The sequence below is a fragment of the Ambystoma mexicanum genome, chromosome 8, assembly GCF_040938575.1.
Source record: "Ambystoma mexicanum isolate Mex_15411 chromosome 8, UKY_AmexF1_1, whole genome shotgun sequence".
NCBI lineage: Eukaryota > Metazoa > Chordata > Amphibia > Caudata > Ambystomatidae > Ambystoma > Ambystoma mexicanum.
In genome coordinates, this window is record NC_090929.1 from 1,613,226,724 (window position 1) to 1,613,248,858 (window position 22,135).

A 22,135-nucleotide genomic window follows, 5' to 3' on the forward strand; every position below is an offset into this window, starting at 1 on the left:
TCCCGTACCTCGGGCGCGTTTCGCTCGATGTTGTGTAAGAAGATTGGCGTCTGCCGACCTGAGATTTCTCTTTGGCCGGTAGATGCCAATGATATCTTTGAGGTATGCCGGAGCGTTGCCAAAGATACATTTGTGGCATGTGGTCATCACCTTAAATTGAATTCTATTTTTTACCGGGAGCCAGTGTAATTTTTTTCTGGCTATCGATATGGATTCGGAATACTTCATTTTAAAAATGATGCGGATGGCCTTATTTTGGATTTTTTGTAACTCTTGGATATCTGCATTGCTTGCTCCACCCAAGAGTGCGTTGCAATAATCAATGCGAGGCAAAATAACGGCTCTCACAAGTTTCGTGCAATTTTCGACCGAGACTAGAGGAGCGATTTGTCTAAGCACTTTAAGGTAATAGTTGGTACTGATAGTAATAGCTGCAACATGGGCTTGGCAGTCGACATTGCTGTTCATATATGTACCCAGAGTTTTCACTTTTTGAACCGTATTGATAAAACTACCATCAATAGTGAAACCCATATACTCTTGTCCCAGCTTCATTTGTGCCTGTCGTGAGCCAAAAATCATAAGCTCTGTCTTCATAGCATTCAGGCATAACCAATTGTTAGACATCCATTGTTTTATCGATTTATAGACTATGTTTATTGCGCATTGGTCTAGGTCATATTCTCCGGTGATATTAAGGACCAGTTGGAAGTCATCTGCATAGTTACAAAAGAAGGTCTGTGAGAGACCTAAGTCGTAACATAGAGGTAATATGTATATATTAAACAGCAATGGAGATAGGCAAGCCCCCTGGGGCACGCCACACGTAATGGTTTGTGGCCCAGAGGAGCTGTTTCCCCAGTGTACCCGTGACTGACGACCCTCAAGAAATGCTCTCAGCCAAGTAATAGCATTCTCAGAAAGGCCCCCAACAGACTTCATTCTGTTGAGTAAAATGTTGTGGTCGAGCAAGTCAAAGGCTGCCGATAGGTCTAACAACATCAGCAGCCCTGACTTGCTACTATCTAGTCTTGAGAGCATATGCGTCTGCAAGTCCAGGAGCGCGCTTTCAGTGCCGTGGTTGCTTCTGAATCCAGATTGCTTAGGATGCAAGATGCCAGCCATCTGGACATGAGCTTGAAGCTGGATAGTAGCTATCTTATCGATAAATTTTAAAAAAAACAGGGTATTTGTGATAGGCCTTAGATTGGCTGCATCCGTAGGGTCAAGGCCTGCTTTCTTCAGCAGAGGTGAGACTGCTACGTTTTTTATGGTTTTAGGAATTTCGCCTGTTCTAAAAGAGGCATTTGCGAATCTACAAAGAAAAGGAGCAAAAAGCTCTTTGTATTCTAGGATGAATTTGGACGGAAGTAGTTCGCCGGGGCAGTTGGTGGGATGCATTGACTTCAGAATATTAAGGATATCAGCCACAGAGGATGCTGTGAAGGAAAATCCCAAAGTGGAACCTAATGAGGCATCTCTGCTAGATGTAAAGCCGAACTGAGTTTGGGATGATTGTGCAGAAGCATAATGTGTCTCGGTGGGCATAGAGGGCGAGGTCACTGATATCTCGGATTTAATTTTATCTTGGGCTTTCAAGAGTTTGGCTGCGAAGGCCTTTTGTACCCGTTCGCAGTCATCATTAGTAGGATTTATAGGGAGGCAGCAGACTTCTGGTTTCTCCCAGGATTTGAAAAGACGAAAAAGTTCCTTCGTCTCATCTCCGGCTGAGCTGATTTGGTCATTGTAAAAGGCTTTTTTTGCCTCAACAATTTCTGCCTTATATTGTTTCTCTTTTTGTTTCCAGATCGCCAAATTAATGGAGGATCGGTCTTTTTGCCAGGTATGCTCGGCTTGTCTTTTAATCGCCTTAAGTTCCGCTAGCGAGGGAGAGAACCACTTGTGGCGATTTGGAAGATCTCTAACTAACTTATCTTTCATGGGAGCGAATTTGTCGAGCATTTTAGTGATCTCTTGGTTATAGTTGTTTATAAGTGTTTCCGGATCATCGGAGTCCGTAGTATTATTAATTAGAGTCTGCATACATTCGGCCAGAATCGGCTGAGAGATGTTTTTAAAGTTTCGAGCTTTCAATTTGTATGTGGGTACGTGCTTCCTATGTGTTAAGGCGGGAAGTTTTAAAGTGAATGAAATGGTGAAGTGGTCTGACCAGATACATGGTCTGGTCATCACATCTTTAATCTGAATATTATTAGTGCCAATCCAATCCAAAATGTGGCCTTTACTATGGGTAGGTTCCACATTTTGAATAGTGATCTGATTGTTATTTAACATTTTTTCTAAGGCTAGGGCTTTTTTGTCTTTTTTATCATTTTTCCAGCGATTAAAATCTCCTAACACGACCAAACCAGTGTTGGTGGTCGTCATAGGTGCTAGTATGTTGATAATATCTTCGTTGAAGTCCTCGTCAACTTCAGGGGGCCTATAGAGGAGAACTAAGTTCAGGGTAAAGTTCGGGTTGCAGGTCATCTTAATGTGAATGATGTCGCTCCCAGGACATTCAATTTTTGCCTCATAGAAACCCAGCGATTTTTTGCATAAAACAGCAACTCCGCCACCTACAGTCCCTTCTCTATGCTTCCCAAGGAAGACATATCCTGGAGGTGTAATCTGTTCTATGGTAGGGCCGTGTGAATCGGTGAGCCATGTCTCAGTGAGACACATAACGTCTAGTTTGTATTCCTGAACGTAATCGTGAATATTGAGTGCGTGTTTAACTGCGGAACATGTATTCAACAGTGCAATGGAGAGTGGGACGGGTGCAGCGGGATGGCTGTCTAGCATTTGGGTGGGTAGAACGTCAGTATGGGTTTTAGGAGCATTGTTATATGATGCAGAGGTAGGGGTCTTACTTTGCATTTTCGTCGATATGTTTGGAGACAACAGGGTTCAGCGTCCAGCACGTCTCTGCACGGACCCGCACAGACTCGCAGTTCGTTCGCGCAGGCGCGTTCGCGCCGGAGGACGAAATAAGTGGCGAGCGCAGGGGACTACAATCCTGATGGGATTTGTAGTTCCGTGCGCCTCTTCACTCGTGTGCGTCGTGAAAAGAGACAAACACACGCTTATTTACAAGATTAACAAAAAGCAGTCATCCACTTCGACCAAATGCACAAGCAGCAATTCAAGTTTTAAAAGTAAATCAATGCTAATGTTAAAAATGTACAACTTAAAATTCAGTTTTAAAAAGGGTTCTATCTAGGCAACTAACTGTGCTCCTGTAACAAAAAGGATTAGCAAAAAGGGTTAGCAACTAGACTAGAGAACAAGTAAGGGTCAGAGTAACCCCCGGCGTGAAAGTATATGACCACTGGCTGTGAGGTAGTGACGGCCGTGGGTTTGTTCTTTTTCGGCGTCGAAGACAGCGTCGATTCGATCGACCTATGCGTCGATGAGCTCTACGACGATGGCGTCGATGGCACAGTGCCTTTGCTGAAGGGTTCGTGACGCTCTCAAGTAGTTTCTTTCGCCGGGTGCAACGACTCACAGCGTTTAGATTTTTCGGGTCTTTCACCCAGGTTATCACCCTCAGCTGTCTTCGAGGGGGTTGAGGCCGCTTTCTCAAAGGCGCTAAGCATCCTTTTACGGAATTCCTCCCACTCAGCCTGAGAGCTATGTTTTGTGGGGCAGGTGACTCTTTCCGGAGAAACAGAAGAATAAGAGGAAGGGGAAGGGGAAGGGGATCTTCGACGTCTCTTACTTGAATGCTTGGATCTCAAAGAGTGGTTGGAACTGCTTTGAGACCTAGACCGAGAATGTTTCCTTTGTCAGCGAGGAGACGAATGTCTCGACTCTGCCAAGGAAACTTTCGAAGGAGTTTTAACTGTCTTACCTCTCTCAAGTTTCCCCTTACACTCCTTCAAGGCTTTCGCGGTCATAGACATGCAGTCCTCGCACTCCGAACATTGGTGCTCCGATCCCAGGCACCACAAACAGATCCTGTGAGAATCTGTCAATGACATTTTCTTTCCACAGTCTCAACATTTTTTGAAGCCGGACCGTGGAGTCGCCGGTTCGGATGAGGAAGCCATCGAGTAAGAGTTGGTATTCGAGGAATAATGAAGAATAATGAAGAATATATTCTCTGACTAACGAACTGAGCAACGCGATTCCGAGGCCCATGAAGCGCGGAAAAAACGGAACTGACCAACAGACGCTGCACGAGTCTATTTATACACATGATGACGTCGGCGCCGATACAGAGGCTGTCGAGGGACATCGGCTCGAGTGACATCGACGCGCAGCGCCCTCTACTGAAAAATAAATTCCGAGGTAAGCAAGCTGGAGATGATCTATCAAGATAAGGAATACATCAGAGGACACAATCCCCTCGAAGAACAAGTTACTCTCTTACCTGGTAACGTTCTTTTGATTGGATGGTCCGACGACGTATTCCATATCTATGACAGTAATCACCACAGCTGTGCTGCTTTGGAAACGGCCGACGTCACTGGGTGTTATAAGTAGGACGCACAACGCCCGTAGCCTCATTTGTAGTTTGTTCCGCAGAACGTGTGACACCAGTCTTCTGCCAGTCTGACCACACAAAGCCTTGCGGAGACGAAGCTGCAAATGCATAAGAAATTCTGTAGCGGGGAAGGCAGGGAGGGAGCGCTATGGAATACGTCGTCGGACCATCCCATCGAAAGAACATTACCAGGTAAGAGAGTAACTTGTTCTTCAAGGGGATTGGGTCCTCCGACGTATTCCATATCTATGACAGACTCCCAAAGCAAGGAGGTGGGAAAAGAATTTAGAAAACAGAAATTTAGAATGCCCAATCAAATTGCGGAGTAAAGGACCGCCTTGCCGAAGGCCAGATCCTGCCCCCGGATGGAATCGAGGGAGTAGTTATGTACAAAAGGTATGTACCGAAGCCCAGGTGGATGCATCACAGATGTTACGAATAGGAACACCCCTCTGAAGGGCAGTACAGGCAGCCATACCCCTGGTAGAATGGGCCCGTAAGCCGACCGGAGGGTCCTTACCAGCCAAGCGGTAACACTCAGAGATAGCCAAAATAATCCAGCGAGACAAAGTCTGTTTCATCACAGCTTGTTCCAAATGCTTTCCAGCGTAAACAATGAAGAGTTGATCGTCCACTCTGACCCGGGACATGCGTGAAATATAAAAGCTTAACGCTCCCCTAGGATCAAGCCTATGGAGCCTCTTCTCTTCCTTACCAGGATGTGGCGGAGGATAAAACGCCGGAAGAACAACCTTCTGGCCTAAATGAAATTCCGACACCACCTTCGGAAGAAATGAAGGACGAACTCTAAGGAAAACCCTGTCCTTATGAAACAGTGATGGGTGGCTTAACTGAAAGCGCCTGTAACTCACTCACTCTGCGAGCGGAAGTGACCGCAACCAAAAATACAGTTTTAAGAGTTAACAGTCTCAAAGGGCATGAATGCAAAGGCTCAAACGAAGCACCCATCAGAAACTTGAGAACAAGGTTCAAATCCCAACCGGGCACCTGGAAAGGTGACGGAGGGAACACATTAGTGAGCCCTTTCAGAAACTGAGAAATTAAAGGAATTTTAAAATAGGAACACTTCACAAGAGCGCTTAAAAATGGACAGCGCCGCCAGGTAACCTTTAACGGTACCCACTTGCAGGCCCCTGTGGGCCAAAGAAAGCAAAAAAGACATACTACAGGAATGTCACATGAAAAAGGATCCACATTCTTAACCCTGCACCAGTCGCAGAATTTAAGGCAACGGTACAGGGACTTTGTTGCTGGCCGTCTGGCCGAGAGCAACACCTCCATCACGTCTTCAGGGAGGTCCAAATCCTTATACCTCAACCTTTCAGAAACCAAGCGTGATGGTTGAGGGATCTGACCTCTGGATGGAGAACCTGACTCCCTCCCGTGAGAGCAGATGGTCTCGGTAGGGAAGACGACGTGGAGGGCAGATAGACAAGTCGAGAAGGTCCTGGTACCATGTCCTCCGGGCCCACGTCGGAGCAATGAGGATCATCCGGGAACCGAAGCTCCGTAACCTCCGCAGCACTTGCAGAATGACGGGGACTGGAGGAAACGCGTACAGCAGTGGGAATGACCACTCCACCAGGAACGCGTCTCCTAAAGCTCCTTTCGGAGTAAATTGCCACAAGCAGAACCTCTCGCACTTCCGGTTGACAATGGAGGCGAAGAGATCCACTTGAGGGGTCCCCCAAAGGGCGAATATCTCCAGGAGAATATCCTGAGCCAACTCCCACTCGTGAGAAATCGCGCTCTGCCTGATCAGAGCGTCCGCAATCTCGTTTTCGTCTCCGGCCAGATGAACTGCCAAGATCGAAACTTCCTGCTGGATTGCCCAGAACCAGAGCTGCATCGCCTCCCTGCACAGAGGAAGTGACCCCTACCCCCTTTTTGTTGATGTAGTGCATGGCCACCGTGTTGTCCGTCAGGATCAGGACTTTCTTCCCTCGCACAGTCGGCAGAAAAGCCTTCAGGGCTAGCCTGACGGCCCTCAGCTCCAACAGATTGATATGGAGTCTGGACTCCGACGGAGACCAACGACCGCTGACTGTCAACTCGTTGGCATGAGCTCCCCATCCCGTGAGGGATGCATCCACAACGATCGTCACCTCCGGCCAGGGTAGCCAAAACGGAGCCCCCTGCATCAGATTGTCTTCGACGACCTACCACAGAAGGTCCTGGGCGACCGAGGACGGCACCTGAACAGGGTCTGACATCCTGCCGGAGGACTGAGACCACTGGAGCTTGAGTGCCCATTGCAAAGATCTCATCCGCAACCTGGCCTCCGGCACCAGAAGGATGCAGGATGCCATGAGGCCGAGCAATCTCAAGAACTCGAACGCTGGGACACTCTGGGCAAGCTGAAACTTGTGTACCATCTGCTGAATGTGATGAGCCCTCACCTGGGCAGGAAAACACTGCCACAGGGACGTGTCGAGCACTGCTCCGATGTACTGGAGCCTCTGAGTTGGTGTCAAATGGGACTTCTTTAAGTTGAGGGAGAAGCCCAGCTTGTGGAGGGAGTGGCAGGTGACTGACAGACGATGCAGGACTTGCTCGGGAGAGCGCGCCCTGATCAACCAACCGTCCAGGTAGGTGTAGACGTGAATCCCCCCTTTCCTGAGGTGCGCTGCCACCACTAACATGAGCTTGGTGAAGACCCTCGGGCGGAGGTCAATCCGAACGGCAGGACCCGAAACTGAAAGTGCGAGTCGCCAACCGCGAACCTCAGGTACTTCTTGTGCTTTGGATTTATCGGCACATAAAAATAAGCGTCCTTGAGGTCAAGAGACACCAACCAGTCCTGAGGTTGAAGGACTTGAGGACTTGAGAGAGAGTAACCATCTTGAACTTGTCCTTCGGGAGGAGTTTGTTCAAACCGTGCAAGTCCATGATGGGTCTCAATCCCCCGTCTTTCTTGGAAATCAAAAAATAAGGGGAATACCATCCCTTGTTCCTCTCCGCTACAGACACCAGTTCTATGGCGCCTTTCTCCAGCAGGGATTGAATTTCCTGCACAAGGAGCGGATCCGGACTCTTCAAAGAGAGATTCCCTGGTGGATTGTCTTGAGGCCTCTGCCGGAAAGGAAGACAGTAGCCGTGGGTTATGATCTCCAGAACCCACACATCTGAAGTAATGGCGCGCCACTCTGCAAGATGCTGCGCCAGCCTTCCCCCAACCGCCGAACCATGGCCTCATGACTGAGCTGAAGCGGCTGCGGCGTTGCCTGAGGGCAAAGAGGCAACAGCCCGAGCGGCCTTGGCACCTTGAGTACCTTGTTTTCCACCTCTGGCACTCCTACGGTGGCCCCTTTGACTGGCAGCTCCTCTCGCTTTACCAAAGGATGAGTAATAACGAAAGGAATTTCCCCTCCATTGCTGTCCCCTAGGACGAAAAGGCAGAGGTTGTCGAACTGCAGCACCCAATGACTTTGCTGCAGCTTTTGAGGTCTGCAACCTCTCAAGGTTCTCGTCAGCCTTGCTGCCAAAAAGATGTTCCTCCCCATCAAAGGGCATGTTGAGGAGCCGGGCCTGCACATCAGGAGCAAACCTCGACTTCAGCAACCACGCAAACCTGCATATCACGGTGCTCGCCGCCATGGACCGGCTGACGCAATCTGCCATGTCCAAACCCGACTGAACGGCCTCACACATGGCATCCTTGCCATCCTGAACCATGGCAAGGAAACCATCCCGTTCGTCCCCTTCGGAAATATGTTCAGCCGCTAAGGAAACACATTTCCACAGAGTGTGCGTGAAACGTGACAAGGCACATACGGAGTTAGCCGCCTGAAGCGCCATACCCCCTGAAGAAAACACTTTCTTCGCCCAGCCGTCAAAACGCTTGTCGTCCCTATCAGGAGGGATGGTAGGATACGATGCCTGCTTTGCCGGGGCCGTAGCCGCCTGCACCACCAAACACTCCGGAGTGGGGTGCTTGGACAAGTAGCAGGGGTCGCTACGGGCTGGGCGGTATTTTCACAGCAAAGACTTGCCCACTGCCGGGAGACTCTCCGAAGCAGTCCAAGCCGCCACCACCCTCCTCTGTAGAGCCATATGAAACGGCAGTACCAGGTCAGTTGGTGGACCAAGGTCGAGGATATCCGTAAGGTCATCCTGAAGAAACTCCCCCGGGGGAGCAGACCATCCCAAGTACTCGGTGACCCTCGACATAAGGCGCCGGAACGAGGAGTCGGCATGAGTGCCAGACTCAGGCCTACAAAACTCCACCTCCGGAGAGGTGTCCAGCCCACTAGCATCGTGCAGGGACTGCCTCAGGTCCTCAAATTGGCTATGGCCCGAGAGAATCTCGTCTGGCACCGTATTAGGAACCATGCCATCATCAGAGCCCTCATCCACCTCTGAAATAAACTCAAGATGGCGGTAAGAAGGCACAGAATGTGAACCAAAGCCATGCTCAACCTTGGCCAGAGCCTTTCAAGGGGATTCCACCGAGCCTCGGGGTACCCCCGTCGACACAGCCTCGAAACGCGTCGAGTGAATCGGCGTCGACGCGGAACGCAGCGCCGACAGCATCAATGGCGTCGACACAGGCCTCGAGGCCAGAGCCCCGAGCGTGTCCTTCGACAGCCTGGGCGCCGATGGCACCGACGACTTCTTCGGAGGCGGGGCCCCGAAAGAGTCCGTCGACGACCTTGGCGCCACCGGCGTCGACGTCTTTCTCAAAGACATCACAGGTTCACACGGTCTCGAGCACGTCGAGGACCGGGACCTGGACCGGGCACGACGAGAACAATTCCCCTTGTCCGAGCGGGACCTCTCCCGCGAATCGTGCCGACCACCCGAGCCCGAAGGCGTGCGAGCAGTGTCTCTCGACCGATCACGACCGACCCCACTCGGAGGCGCGGACGGACCGGTGCCCTGCGATTCGAGAATAGCTAACATTTTCTTCCCGAAGGAAGCCCATTCCTCTGGCGTCGCCTGCTTGGTAGGGTAAGCAACGGGCGGAGTCCTCCGAAGAGGACGGGGAAGGCGACCGATGACGGCGCTTCCGGGAGTGCCTCGAAGGGGCAGAGGAGTGGCGGGCCCGACTCCGAGACCCACTGGACTTCCGACGACGATGCGGAGAGTCGCCTCTCGAATCGTCCGTCGAAAGCCCCGCAGACCTTGACTTCCGTGGCTTAGAAACCTTACCTACCGATAACTTCTTCTTGCGCTCCCGCAAGGCTTTAGACGTGAGCGACTGGCAGTCGACACAGTCATCCGTGTCAAGGGCCTCGCCAAGGCACCAGAGGCAGGCGTCGTGCAAGTCCGTAACCGACATCTTGGACCCACAGTCCCCGCACTTCTTAAATCCCGGACGCGGGGTGGAAGACGAGGTAGACATCCTTCACGAAGAAGAAACTTCACAAATGAACAGGTTCGAAGAACCGAGAAACAACAGAACCTCCAAAGGGTCGAGGCGCGCTGAGATTCCCGAAGTGAACACGTTCGCGGAAAAAACAGAACTGAGGCTACGGGTGTCGTGCGTCCTACTTAAAACATCCAGTGACGTCGGCCGTTGGAGGAGGCCCTCGAGGGCGGCGTATCGACGTCATCGACACAAAGATTTTCCGAAGCAGCACAGCTATGGTGATTACTGACATAGATATGGAATACGTCGGAGGACCCAATCCCCTCGAAGTACCCTTTACTTTAAGAAAGGTCTTATCAATGGTTTTGCAAAGGCTATGCTTCTAAAGCTGATGTTGCACCTTTAATTACTGTTCGCTGTGAGCACTCCCCCCCCAGCACTTCTAAACTAAATTAATGTGTTAGCAGTAAACAAGCCGCACCCTCCAAGTCAACGGTTTATTTTTTCTATGTTCAGCTCATGTGGAGGTAGATTTTTGATGTGTGCAAATAAGCCCCTAGACTCCCTGCTATGTCAATCTCACTTCACAGGAAAGAGACAGCAGTCACAAAATTAATTTTTGAGGGACACAAATGTCTATATCTGAACATATTCTCTTTACAGACACCACTGAAAGTATTACCTACAAGGTTTTACATCAAATTGTTCTGTGATTCATGTTCATGCTTGTGGTCAATTCTGTAAATTGCAATCTTTTATTATGTCTGTTGGTATCTCTGTGCCAACTCCTAATGCCGTTCAACCACCTTACTCAATATCGTTTTAATGTATGTCATCAATGCCTCTAGTGTACCAGGCTTACTGTCCTCAACCATTTTTGTTGAAGCTCTTCTCTCTTCAATTAAAAGCAAACAATTTGAAATGTAATGTTGATCTTGCTTTCTACAGAGTGAGGTGCCTTAGTAGAGTCCATACACAATTTTTCAAAAGCGTGGTAGCTTTGCACACTAGGTCAAAAACAAGGACCTTTCAGTAATGTGACTTCTACAACCCACCTTTATCTTGGACAAACACTGACCTTGTGTGTATCCATCTCCGTTTTCAGTTTGTTTTGTGCCCATTTCACTTTGATGATGTAAGAATTCACCTCTTCCTTCAGTTTTTCAATCTCTCTATTCAAACGAATCGTTTCACTTTCCTGGACAACAAAACAAACCAAAGTTACAAAAACATAATGCTGCATTGAAGCTCAATTATTCATTATTCGGTTTACACAATAACCAATTCATTAGTAGGTAGGCATAACAGAGCAACTATGTTAAACATTGTAACAAGTGCAGTATCTAGTGAAATCCTTATTATATGTTGAAATTATCCAGACGTGAAACATTGTGCAGTTTAGAAAATGCAGACGGTTTATCACATTTGTGGGCATAGGATTTGAAGGAGAGTGGGCAAGTGTCCAAGACTACAGTCACTGGGGTTACGTACAATATTAAATTAAAGGTTAATGCAACACTTCTGAATGGGAACCACCATAGTAAGCAGTTTAAACAGGGGTTTCAAAATAAATACAAATACGCATGTCTAGGGAGGCTGGTACTTGATGTTGGGGCGGGGGGCGAGGAGGCAGGTGGGAGTGGCGAGGCAAGAAAAGCTTGTCTCACCAGCTAAGGATAATATTTGTTTAACGTCAATGGAAGCTCAAAACACGTCACTACAGTGATGCATGTGTTGTCACTTGAACAACGAATCATCAGCTCTTCACCATCCAACACAAGACTTTCCAACAGCTTCAGAACAACACAAAAGAAAGCAAAAGATGTAGGGAAGGAACAACAAATCAAGGCTCGACTCAATAAGAAGACAATCACACATGTTTCTACTTTTGATTCTGCAGAAGCAATAATACTTTGCTCTGATGTTAGAAAAATAGTAAATGGCCTTGGTCTACGGACTCGCTCCTAATAAAGAAAGTTAGTGCTATGAAGCAATGTGTCCATTTGTGATACCAGGCCAGTTTAAATTCATCATTGGGAACACATCTACTACTGGACTTGCAGTCACACCCTTCAAACACAGAAAACAAACTGCATGATCACATTAGCTGAAGAGGATACAGATTAAACTCTGTAGTCCTGGTGCCAGAGCAGCACCGGATCCTGCAGAGCGCACAAACTGCTGAAGGCTTTAAGTGGTTGTAGCAGAGCTCCATAAAAAGACACAAATCAGAGAAGCAGCAAAGAGACTAATGCAAGTATGTTGAAGAAATGATAGCAATGGAGGTAAGCCTATAGCCTAAGAAAGAACTTACTAATAGTTACGACAATGACAAACTTCTACCTAAACGTGCATGTTTGCACATTCCAACTCAGTTAACCACTGTAGGAGAATTTAGAATGGGGACAGCAGAGGCCAAAGCTAGACTTCAAGAAAGCATATTTGAGGAAACATGCCCTGGAAATCCTGTAGAGTCAGTCATATGTCTAGGATATTTCCAAACCCTGACATGCCCAAGAGCATAAAGGTTGCTCATCCACCAAAAGAGTGAAAAACTAAGACGGAAGGAATTTGTTGTGGCGCCCTGTAGGCTGATCACTCGAGTTCGAGTAGGCTAGTGACTGTTTCAGAAAGATACCAAACATGGTTCTCATAGATGCAGGCATCTCTTGCTGTGACTTTCTATCATCACACGTGAACACCAGATTTGTAAAAATAGGGAAGCAGGGATAGTGCTCTTGTGCCTCTGCTACCAACGAACAGAGTGGCATCATGCAGAGAGCTCCCTGAACTCTGGAAGATATTCTAAAGTGTTGCAACTATAATGGCCAACACTATGATGGATTGCAAATGAGCAAACACTCCAGGCAGAAAGCCAACTTTTAGCGGAAAGGTGGGGAAATGCTGTCTTAATACACAAGCCTCTGCATCTAGGACTCCCGCACATTTTAAGAAAAGCACAGTGGTCTAACAGCAGTGAGGGAGTACATCGGGATATAGAAAAAGGCTTGGATTTTCTCAGGCTAATGCGAAATATTCTAAGAATAACAAACCTTCCAAGAATTTCAATTTCCATGTGCAGTCGCTGCCCTTTTCACTAACACGGCATTCCAAGAAGTCGAGAAGAAAGATGATTGACATGAGCCAGTGCCACAAACACAAAAGTAACATTCTCTGGCACTGTTGCCTCCAATTCTAGGCTGTAAACATTTATAGAGTATTTAGCAGCTTTCTTCATTTGATGACACATTTTTTGCCTTTTGTTTGGGCTATTAGGTGCCGCTTGCAACACCTATAACCCGAAACATATGCACTGGAGTACAGATAGGGAAGAACAGGGGTGGACTGGGAACCAAAAGAGGCCCTGCCCGGGATGACATAGGAGATGGGACACAGCGTCTGTAGGTTGTTTTTGGTGATGTGTCCACCCATCACCTGCCCATGGCCATGCTAATGCTATGAAATGCCAAAAGGGAGTTGTGTCAAATGGAACTCCACAGTGCATAAATTGAACAAGACTTCGAATGAACGGCTATAAGCAATTTAATAGAGGTATAGCTGAAAGCACATATTACAATATTTATTGATATCAAATAAAAACATCTTCAACTTTCATGATCGAGCACTAATGTCTAAAGTGCTGAATAAAGAGCTATTATATACTGCATATAAACCCAATATATGGTCAATAACAGACAGTGAGAACCAAGAGGACAGAACTTGCATCAAGTGAAGGGGATCACGTGGTGAAAGGATGGCACTCCTAATTCTACCCCCACACTAAACTTCATAAATAAACATGAATAGTGTGCAGTGTAATATTCATAGTTGCACACATAACCAAAAAAAGCATACAAAATACACATTCTAACAAAAAATAGCATCAATGGTGCTCCAATGTTGCAAAAAAAGAAGAACACGTGGCAAATAACCATTCTGCCAACAAGTAGGGTGCAAATAGTCAAATGCTAATGCTATGCTCATTTCCCCCCATTCCTGCCACTGCCCGCACAAAACACCTCCTCATGGGAACTCTAACCTCACTTTAATCAAGTCCTTCCATTAGATTATACATTCAGAGTACCTGCCAGTGTTAGTTCAAAGAATTCTTCTGAGAGTTAATTACTTAATTGGAGCTGTAAATACACTGTTTTAACAAGCCTGCCTTTAGCCACTCTATGTATAAGCACTCCTTCACTGAAATCGGTATTACCCAAATTGTTCGTTTACAATTGTTCGAATGAACAATTGACTGAATTTAAAGGGTCACAACTGACCTTTTCACAATTGACCGAATATATACATACATATATATGGGTGGGGGTTGTGGGGGGTTTCCCCCCACATATATGGTACAATTGACCTTCACAATTTGGTCAATTGTGAAAAGGTCAATTGTCATTCGAACAGTTGTAAAACAAACAATTCGTATACAACCCTGAAATCATGTTAAAAATAAGCATTGGCAAAGCCAACATTTTTGGCGCGTACATACGTTTTAGGATTTGCCAGGCACTGCTATATACCAGGCAGGAAACAAAAAGCATGTCATAAATGTAATGTAATAAGGAATAACGGTTTATGTTTAAGTAAAGCTAGGTACCACACCTTGGAAATCAGCGAATTGTCGCTAGCATCTTCAGGAGAAAATAGAGGGCGTTTGTGTAATTTATGGGGCTTGCACTTGGAGCTTTGGGTGCGCTGCAGCAATATGCAGATTAATGTTAAACTGTCACTTCCAACAGTGGGGTGTTATGTCATATGTTATGTTACTGGTGCTTGCTATTGCACAGCATTTAACATTTAAATTGCATCTTTGATGGAAAATTCAAGGCACTTTTTTTATTTTAAAGAGACGAATCTCCCTAGGACCAAAGGCTGGATTAAGAATGATTAAAAACAGGGGCTACCTTGCAGACCACTCTGGATTGTCTTTCTTTTAGGTAGTAGCCAGTTTTCAAAGATCTCAACTTGCTCCTTTTTCAGTCCGGCACAAGGTATTCAGCTAGCTTTGTTTATGAAGTTTATAACACTTTGCATTCTAGTACTTCTACTCCTATCAAAGGAATCTAACACTACAAGTAGGTTATTACTCTGTAGGAGAACAGAAACATGTTTTTCTGCCAATCAAGTGAATTAATCGCTTCAGCTGAGTACACACATATGTCCTAAAAGAGGCTAGTAGTACGTCACTGTGTGTTTGTGCCCTCCCATGGCACTTCCGGAGGCATTGTACAGTCCTTATGCTAATGCGTCACCCCATTTATTCATTTTAGCTATTAGGTTGTGCTTATGCAGCACCTATAAGCCAAAATTATGGCATTGGAATATGAGAGGAGCGTGATGGGATGTGAGGAGGGACACAGCTTGTGGAAGTGGTTTATTTACTCACCCATTGATTAGACATGGCCATGCTAATCCTACAGCCATTCCCACCACCGAATCTACCGTTCCTTACCAAAAACTCAACTTTCCGTTAGCCTGTGTGTTATTTCAAAGCAGTCTTCGTAGAAAACATGGCTTAATTGGAGATGTAAATTTACTACTGCTGTAATAAACGTCCAACATAGAGCCTTCAAACGTTTGATTCATAACAATGTGTATCCTTGCATCTGTCCCTTGCACTGAAGTCCTGTTAAAAACAAGAATTGGAAAAAACATCAATTTTGGCTTGTGTGTAGGTATTCGGTAGACGCCTGCCAGGTACTGATACCATATGCCCAGGTACTCATTTTACAGCTGGTAGCTCCTTAGGACTATGTAGTACCATTATGGCAGGGCTTGGAAAATGCACTTAATAATGACATTAAATAATACTCTTGCTTTTTCAGATTATTTTAATGTGCATTTTCTCCCCAAAGTTCACAATCATTAACTAATGAGAACACATGTATATCCCACCTTGTGAATTTAGTGCACTGCTGCGGTTTTACACAAATAAGCACCTGCATATAGACGAACATTTGAAATTAGGTGGTCAACTGGCAATGACAGATGTATGTTAAATTGCTTAAAATATTATTTGACTGCAAATTACGGGTTGCATATTTGTTGAAAAAGGTCTGACGTACAGGTTCAATATTTCTATTTAACTGCTTGAGGAAGTCTATTTTTTCGGTGAGGGTCGAATGATGTCAACTATTAGAGGAAGGGTGTGGGAATTGGGGACTGCTCTGCAAATTGTGGTAGAAATAAACTACTCTGCGATACGAAAGGATATGGAAAGCCACCTCAAGAGTTCCCTGATCTTAAAAGGAAAGCCCTCCACGACTTGCAATTGCATATCACATACAACAGTGGGGGAGGTGTGGGTGTGGCCTATTCAAATATAATAAATTATCTAGTGCATGGACAGTTTAAGGTACTTTGGGCTTCATTACAGGCTTGCTGGTAATGGTGAAAATGAAGTATTTTTAATACCCATTATTTTTAAAATACAACCTATTTGCAGGTTGGAATCACGTGGGAAATGTACATCAAGGGTTATATAGAAAATATTGCATGGTATAAAAACCAGACATTTACCCCATGCAGTATATTCACACATACATGTGCTCTACTTTAGACCCCCCCCTACATTTCAATATAGACTGCAAAAATAGAAAGTTTGGTCCTGCTGGCATCATAAAGCTCAAGGTGTATGCCTAGTTCTGTTCTTGATGGTCGTGCAGATTAATGATACCTCCATCCCCAAGTACCATACAGGTAGAAATACCAATCACTATCTGTGCGATCTTTGATGCCACAGGTGTTGTGAGCCGTCAATCTGGAACCAGGAACGCCAGAAGGACCCCCCCTGACCACTGTAAGGCAATGAGTGATTATTTAAATGATGCAATGGGACAATAATGCATTATAAAGATGAAGACAAGAGCCTTAATGGGTGTGGTTAATATCGGGGCCAAACAGCAGAGTCAGTGAGGCAGGATTCCAGCGAGGCTTTGGGTGGTGGAAAACACCTGGGCCAAGATGTGCAGTACACGTGGTAATCCTTTAGCAGTCCAGTTAACAAAAACGAGGTCAAAGACAGTAGAATCCAAGAGTCAAAAATCCGATACAGAGGATAATCCAAGTGCAGTCCAGATAGCAAGTATAAGGTCAAAAAGCCAGTAGAAAGTAACAAAGTCCCACACGATGTTCCAGCAGGTGACAAGTGCAAGTAGACAAGAAATAGCAATCCAAGTAACGTTCCGTGGTCGAAATACCTAGTAATCCAAAAGAAACCAAGACGCCAAACAGTCCTTACGAGAAGCAGCTGTGAAGCACCGTTTCCGTGTTTTCTGATGCTTTTAACTGCATGTGGCAGTCACATGATACGGGTCACGGAGAAGTGTGCGGAAGTGTGTCACATGATGTTGAACGAGGCTATTGTGGATGCCTCGACACGGGACTCTCCGTGCACCCGGACGGCAGCGCCAACCATGCAGGAGTTTCCATGGTAGCTGCCAGCAGAGGGAGGGTCGGAAAACTCCCAGAATACCAAGAATGTGTCTTCCGTATCTGGCGGAATGTCGATGTTGCCTATGTGCATGAATTTGTGAATTAGAGCCCTGGTGGGTAGCGGTCGTTGCATCAGGTAAGTGTGGACTAATTGGTGTACGCGTGGTACGGACATCAGAGCGTGTGCTGGGAGACATGACACTAGTGTTGCAATGCCTTCAAACACATGGCCTAGCAAGCATGTTGTGGACTTTGAAACTAAGGGGGTAATTAATGGAATCAATCGCAGAAGTGGCGTACGCGGCTGGTGCACAGAGGGAGAGTGCGTCAGATTGTGCCAGCCACGTGCTCCAGCTTGCGCCAGCCGGGTGCGGCAAAACCCATTTTGACGCACCGCGTATTCATGGATTTAAACATCCATAACCAGTCGTGGCGCAGTGACCCTGCAGCAGCACCAGTTACGCCCCAAACCCCTTGTGCCAAAAACATCTGCACAAATCCCTTTCATGGCGCAAAGGCTAGTGGACCAGCATACAGCCCCCCAACAACGAAATCACGCTAAAAACGCCACTCAGACATCACGCGACAACCCAATTGCGTGTTAAACTCCCTGCGCACCCCTCGGAATACACGTACCCCGCTTGCGCCAGACAAATTGCGTGGATAAAGTCCCCCCTGTGGTGTGGGCTGACTGCAGGTCATGGTCAGGGGTGTTGGGTGGTCCCCTGTGGTGATGGGCTGCCTGTGGGGCATGGCCAGGGGTGATGGGCTGGCTGCGGGTCATGGTCAGGGGTGATGGGCTGCCTGCGGGTCATGGACAGGGTTGTTGGGTGGTCCCCTGTGGTGATGGGCTGCCTGCGGGTCATGGTCAGGGGTGATGGGCTGCCTGCAGGTCATGGTCAGGGGTGATGGGCTGCCTGCGGGGCATGGGGAGGGTGGATGGGCTGCCTGCGGGGCATGGTCCGGGTGGAAGGGCTGCCTGCGGGTCATGGTCAGGGGTGATGGCTGCCTGTGGGGCATGGCCAGGGGTGTTGGGTGGTCCCCTGTGGTGTGGGCTGCCTGCAGGGAGTGCACATGGCTCCTCACCATGCGGGTGCGCAATTCAGGGGGTACGCAAGCGCACTTTTCACACGATTTGGCTGGCGCAAGCTGGGTACATGTATTCTGGGGTACGCGAGTGCCCTATTCATGCAATTTGGCTGTGAGGTGGCCCCCCTCCCCATGCCCTGCAGCCAGCCCATCACCCATGACCATGACCCGCAGGCAGCCAACACCACAGGGCACCACCCAACACCGCTGGCCATGCCCCGCAGGCAGCCCACATGGCACCATGCGCATGCAAGCCCCGACTGATGTCCCCCCACCTGTGATGGGCACCTGCCAGCAGGCTCCGACCCATGTCTCCCCACCAGTGATGGGCACCTGCCAGCAGGCCACGACTCATCTCCCCCCCCCACCAGTGACTGGCACCTGCCAGCAGGCCCAGACTCATGTCCACCCAACCAACACATTGTCACAACATACATGCATGTAGCAAATGTCTACCCCAAATGCCACCCCAAGCTGCCCCCCCCCCCCACAGTGCAACTCCACACCCATTCATTGTCCCCATTTCCCAGTGTACAGGCCCCGTGGCATGTCATTCACAGAAGCACACATGCATGCACCCAAAGACATGCCCAACATGGCCACACAGCAGCGACACATGACTGAGACAACGATGACTGACACATGCACCAAACTAATGAAAGCAGACAACACAAATATGTGAACTGATGAAAATGTATTAAAAAATTACATCAAACAAAAAGCTTAATAGAAGGAAGGTCAAGACAACCAGCGAGTTCTCATGTACAATGGGAGAGAGCCCTATTTGTGACATTTAAAGCAATTATCTTAACAAGTGACTGATGCATTGTGGAACTTGTAGATCTAGGAAGCAGCGACAGAGAAAGAATCCAGTATATAAAAGGTTGTAAAGCAACAGATTGGTCTGGCGAAGATAAAGTAGCCTTAACGAAAGTCTGACAAATATGACGAGAAACTCCCAGAGAAAGGGGAGTTGTAATGGAAGGAGTCTAATGTGAACTGTTGAAACCAAGACAGGCTCGTGCTCTGACAGAGTGGTCCGGCACTGTGCGCATGCTCAATCTAAGGTCTCTGTAAGGTGTCCAGCTGAGAGTTGATAAAATCTAAAGAGAGGCCAAGGATTGTAATTCGAAGTGGTCCTGCAACGGGTCAAGCAAAATCCTGTGCACAAACGTAAGTCTTTGAAGATGATGATACCAGCCAAGAAAGTTGATCCAAGCTCGAACAAAGGTGATCAAGTGAAAGCGTTGGGATAAAGCAAGTTTGTGTTAGAGTGAATTAAATTGGTCCAGGCCCGGGGGAGGGTGACTGATTGAACATTGTGTTAAAACAGATCTGAGCACAGAAGAGGGGGATCTGGGGTGAGGCATGAATCAGCTGAGAAATTGGATACACGGAAATCCTACAAACACTGTGTTAAAGGGATCTGAGCCCAGCTGAGGGGGATCGGAGGTCAATAGTGAAAATCCTAAGAAAATTGTGTACATGCAAAATACTGAAAGGAAAGGAACTTTGTTTAATCAGGCCCTCTGAAAGAAGAGACTTTGAATGGAAAAGAGACTTGGGCACGGAAAGGCCCTGATGCTAATGTTTGAAACGCACCCTCGTGCTACAGAAGCCAGAGACTGTGCTAAGCTCGAATATGCCGCCTTGTCCCGGGCTGAAAACGCGGGGAAGGGAGGCCAACGGCCTGAACATCTTGACAATCAATTCTTGAACACTTCTTTCTTTTGCATAACATTGTTTCCCCACGCTATTTGTATTTAGAGGTAAGGATTGGCAATAGGTTTATTAGTATAGGGCCTTTTATTTTGACAAGACACCACTAGGACTGCATTATTTGATGGTCGTAGCTTGCTGCCATCTTTAGATTTAGGATTAGATAGGCGCTTTTCAAACCTTTTTCAATTGAAGTTCAATCAACTTCCTTGAACTGTGATCACTTGTGCCGGTCATCTCACTTTTGATACCATGGTTTCCCCTACACAGTCTACAGCTGTTGAGACAAGTAGCGCGGGAAGCGAGTTTAAAGCAAGAGCCAGCAGTAAGAGACTTCAGATCTCATTCATATTTAAGAAGCAAAGCAACGAACACTGCTGCAAGTAAGAGTTGAATTTTAACTTCAGTTTTGGGGTTTTAAAAGTAATTGTGGAAGGAGAAAAAGTAACAGATCAGAAAGAAAAAACGTATTTCTGAAGAGAGTTGCTGAATACATTTTTGTGATTATATCTGGCAAGTGAATAAGCTGGAATCAAGTAAACTGTGTTCCTTAATACAAGGAAGGGAACTTTTCAGATACAAAAGCAAAGCTCCTCTAGGCAGACCGCAGAAAAGATCCAGATACTAAGTTCCATTTTGTTTGAAGAGTTTAAGGGAATTCGAGAGGGTAGGGTGAGGAAGGGATGTTAACCATATATGCTATTTCTTTCTTCTCGCCCCTACAGATTTCCGACTGCTAGCAGCAAAATATCTGATTTCTTATTTAATCCACTTACCCTTTTCCCCTCGAGGTGTTCCGTACTCAGCTGTGAATTCAGTGTAGCTGAGCGAGGCATGCTCTTGGCAGTCTGCTGGGGTCCAGCAGCTCCTGCGGACGTTAACCAAAGACCCAGCCTGACAATCATCTCTCTCAATCTTCATTTGTCTAGTGACAAGTTATCACATAACTATTTCTCTTGCACACATCTTTGCTGATCGTTCAGTTATTTCAAGAAATATACAGCATCACCATGCATTTTATTTAAAAAAGGACAAACATAAGTTCAATACAAATTGTCCTACAACACATTTAACTAAACATATAAAATCAATCCCTCATCTGTCCCAAAGTGTTTGTGGTTCTTCTAAACATCCAAGTGTTTCTATACAAAAATTCCACTATATAAACTTTCTTTAAAACAGGGTCTACGTCACAAAAAATATAATTTGGATTTCTCCTATGATAGAACAAGGCTTGCTGGGGGTGTCCTGGTGACCCTCCTAAAAACTAGCCTGACGTTTCACAGGTTAACCGCCTTCTTCAAGATCTCATCTTATGGACACCTGACCCAGAAAGACGACATGAATAAAAAGGTGTATGAGTCACTCCTATCCCATATTTTTAAAAAACCCATCTACAATAATTACTAGAGTTACAAACGGCAGCTCCATAAAGGTCTACCTCGCTACTTGCCTTGCATATCGCTTGACATTTCCTTATTTCCATTTTGGGCATATGTTGTGTGGCCTTCTTGGTCAGGTGATCTAGTTCTTTGCCAAACACTGTGTGGGAAGTCCGAAATTGCTGTAAGTCATTTCACTGACAGCTTGTGTTCCTATTGGTATGAATCTAGGTGAAAGGAAGCACGCAGAAATGGAACTTAAAAAAAAAATATATATATATATATATATATGACAATGCATTACTTACCGTAAAAGCATTTCTGATGGTTGTATCTGCTTAGATTCACATGCTGTGCATAGGTCCGACATCCAGTGGTCACTGCGGAGTATTGCATTTTGTTTTTCGCAGTCGAAAAGGGGACGTCGACAAGGCGTGTCTGTAACACTATCCCTATAGTGACGTGCGTTGTACCCACAATCCCTCACGCGTCGAGGTCCCTCCGTTTGTATTTTTTCTGCCCTGAGGGAGCCTTCTATACGTGAGTGAGTACAGAAAAGAGAGATGTAGAAAGAGGTCTATGTTCCTTCCATCCGAGCGGGGAGGAAGGGTGGGCGCATGTGAATCTAAGCAGATACAACCATCAGAAATGCTTTTACGGTAAGTAATGCATTGTCTTCTGATG

The 22,135-nt window shown here is 46.7% G+C and overlaps 1 protein-coding gene across 1 annotated transcript in view; it reads right to left on the reverse strand.

Annotated features, from left to right (window-relative positions):
* The window catches only part of CCDC186 (coiled-coil domain containing 186), a 1,219,714-nt gene that overhangs the window by 719,873 nt on the left and 477,706 nt on the right, over positions 1-22,135 (reverse strand). The window contains exon 6 of the mRNA XM_069611867.1: positions 10,900-11,019. Coding sequence (XP_069467968.1) covers positions 10,900-11,019 — 120 coding nt within the window. The remainder of the gene's footprint in view (positions 1-10,899; positions 11,020-22,135) is intronic.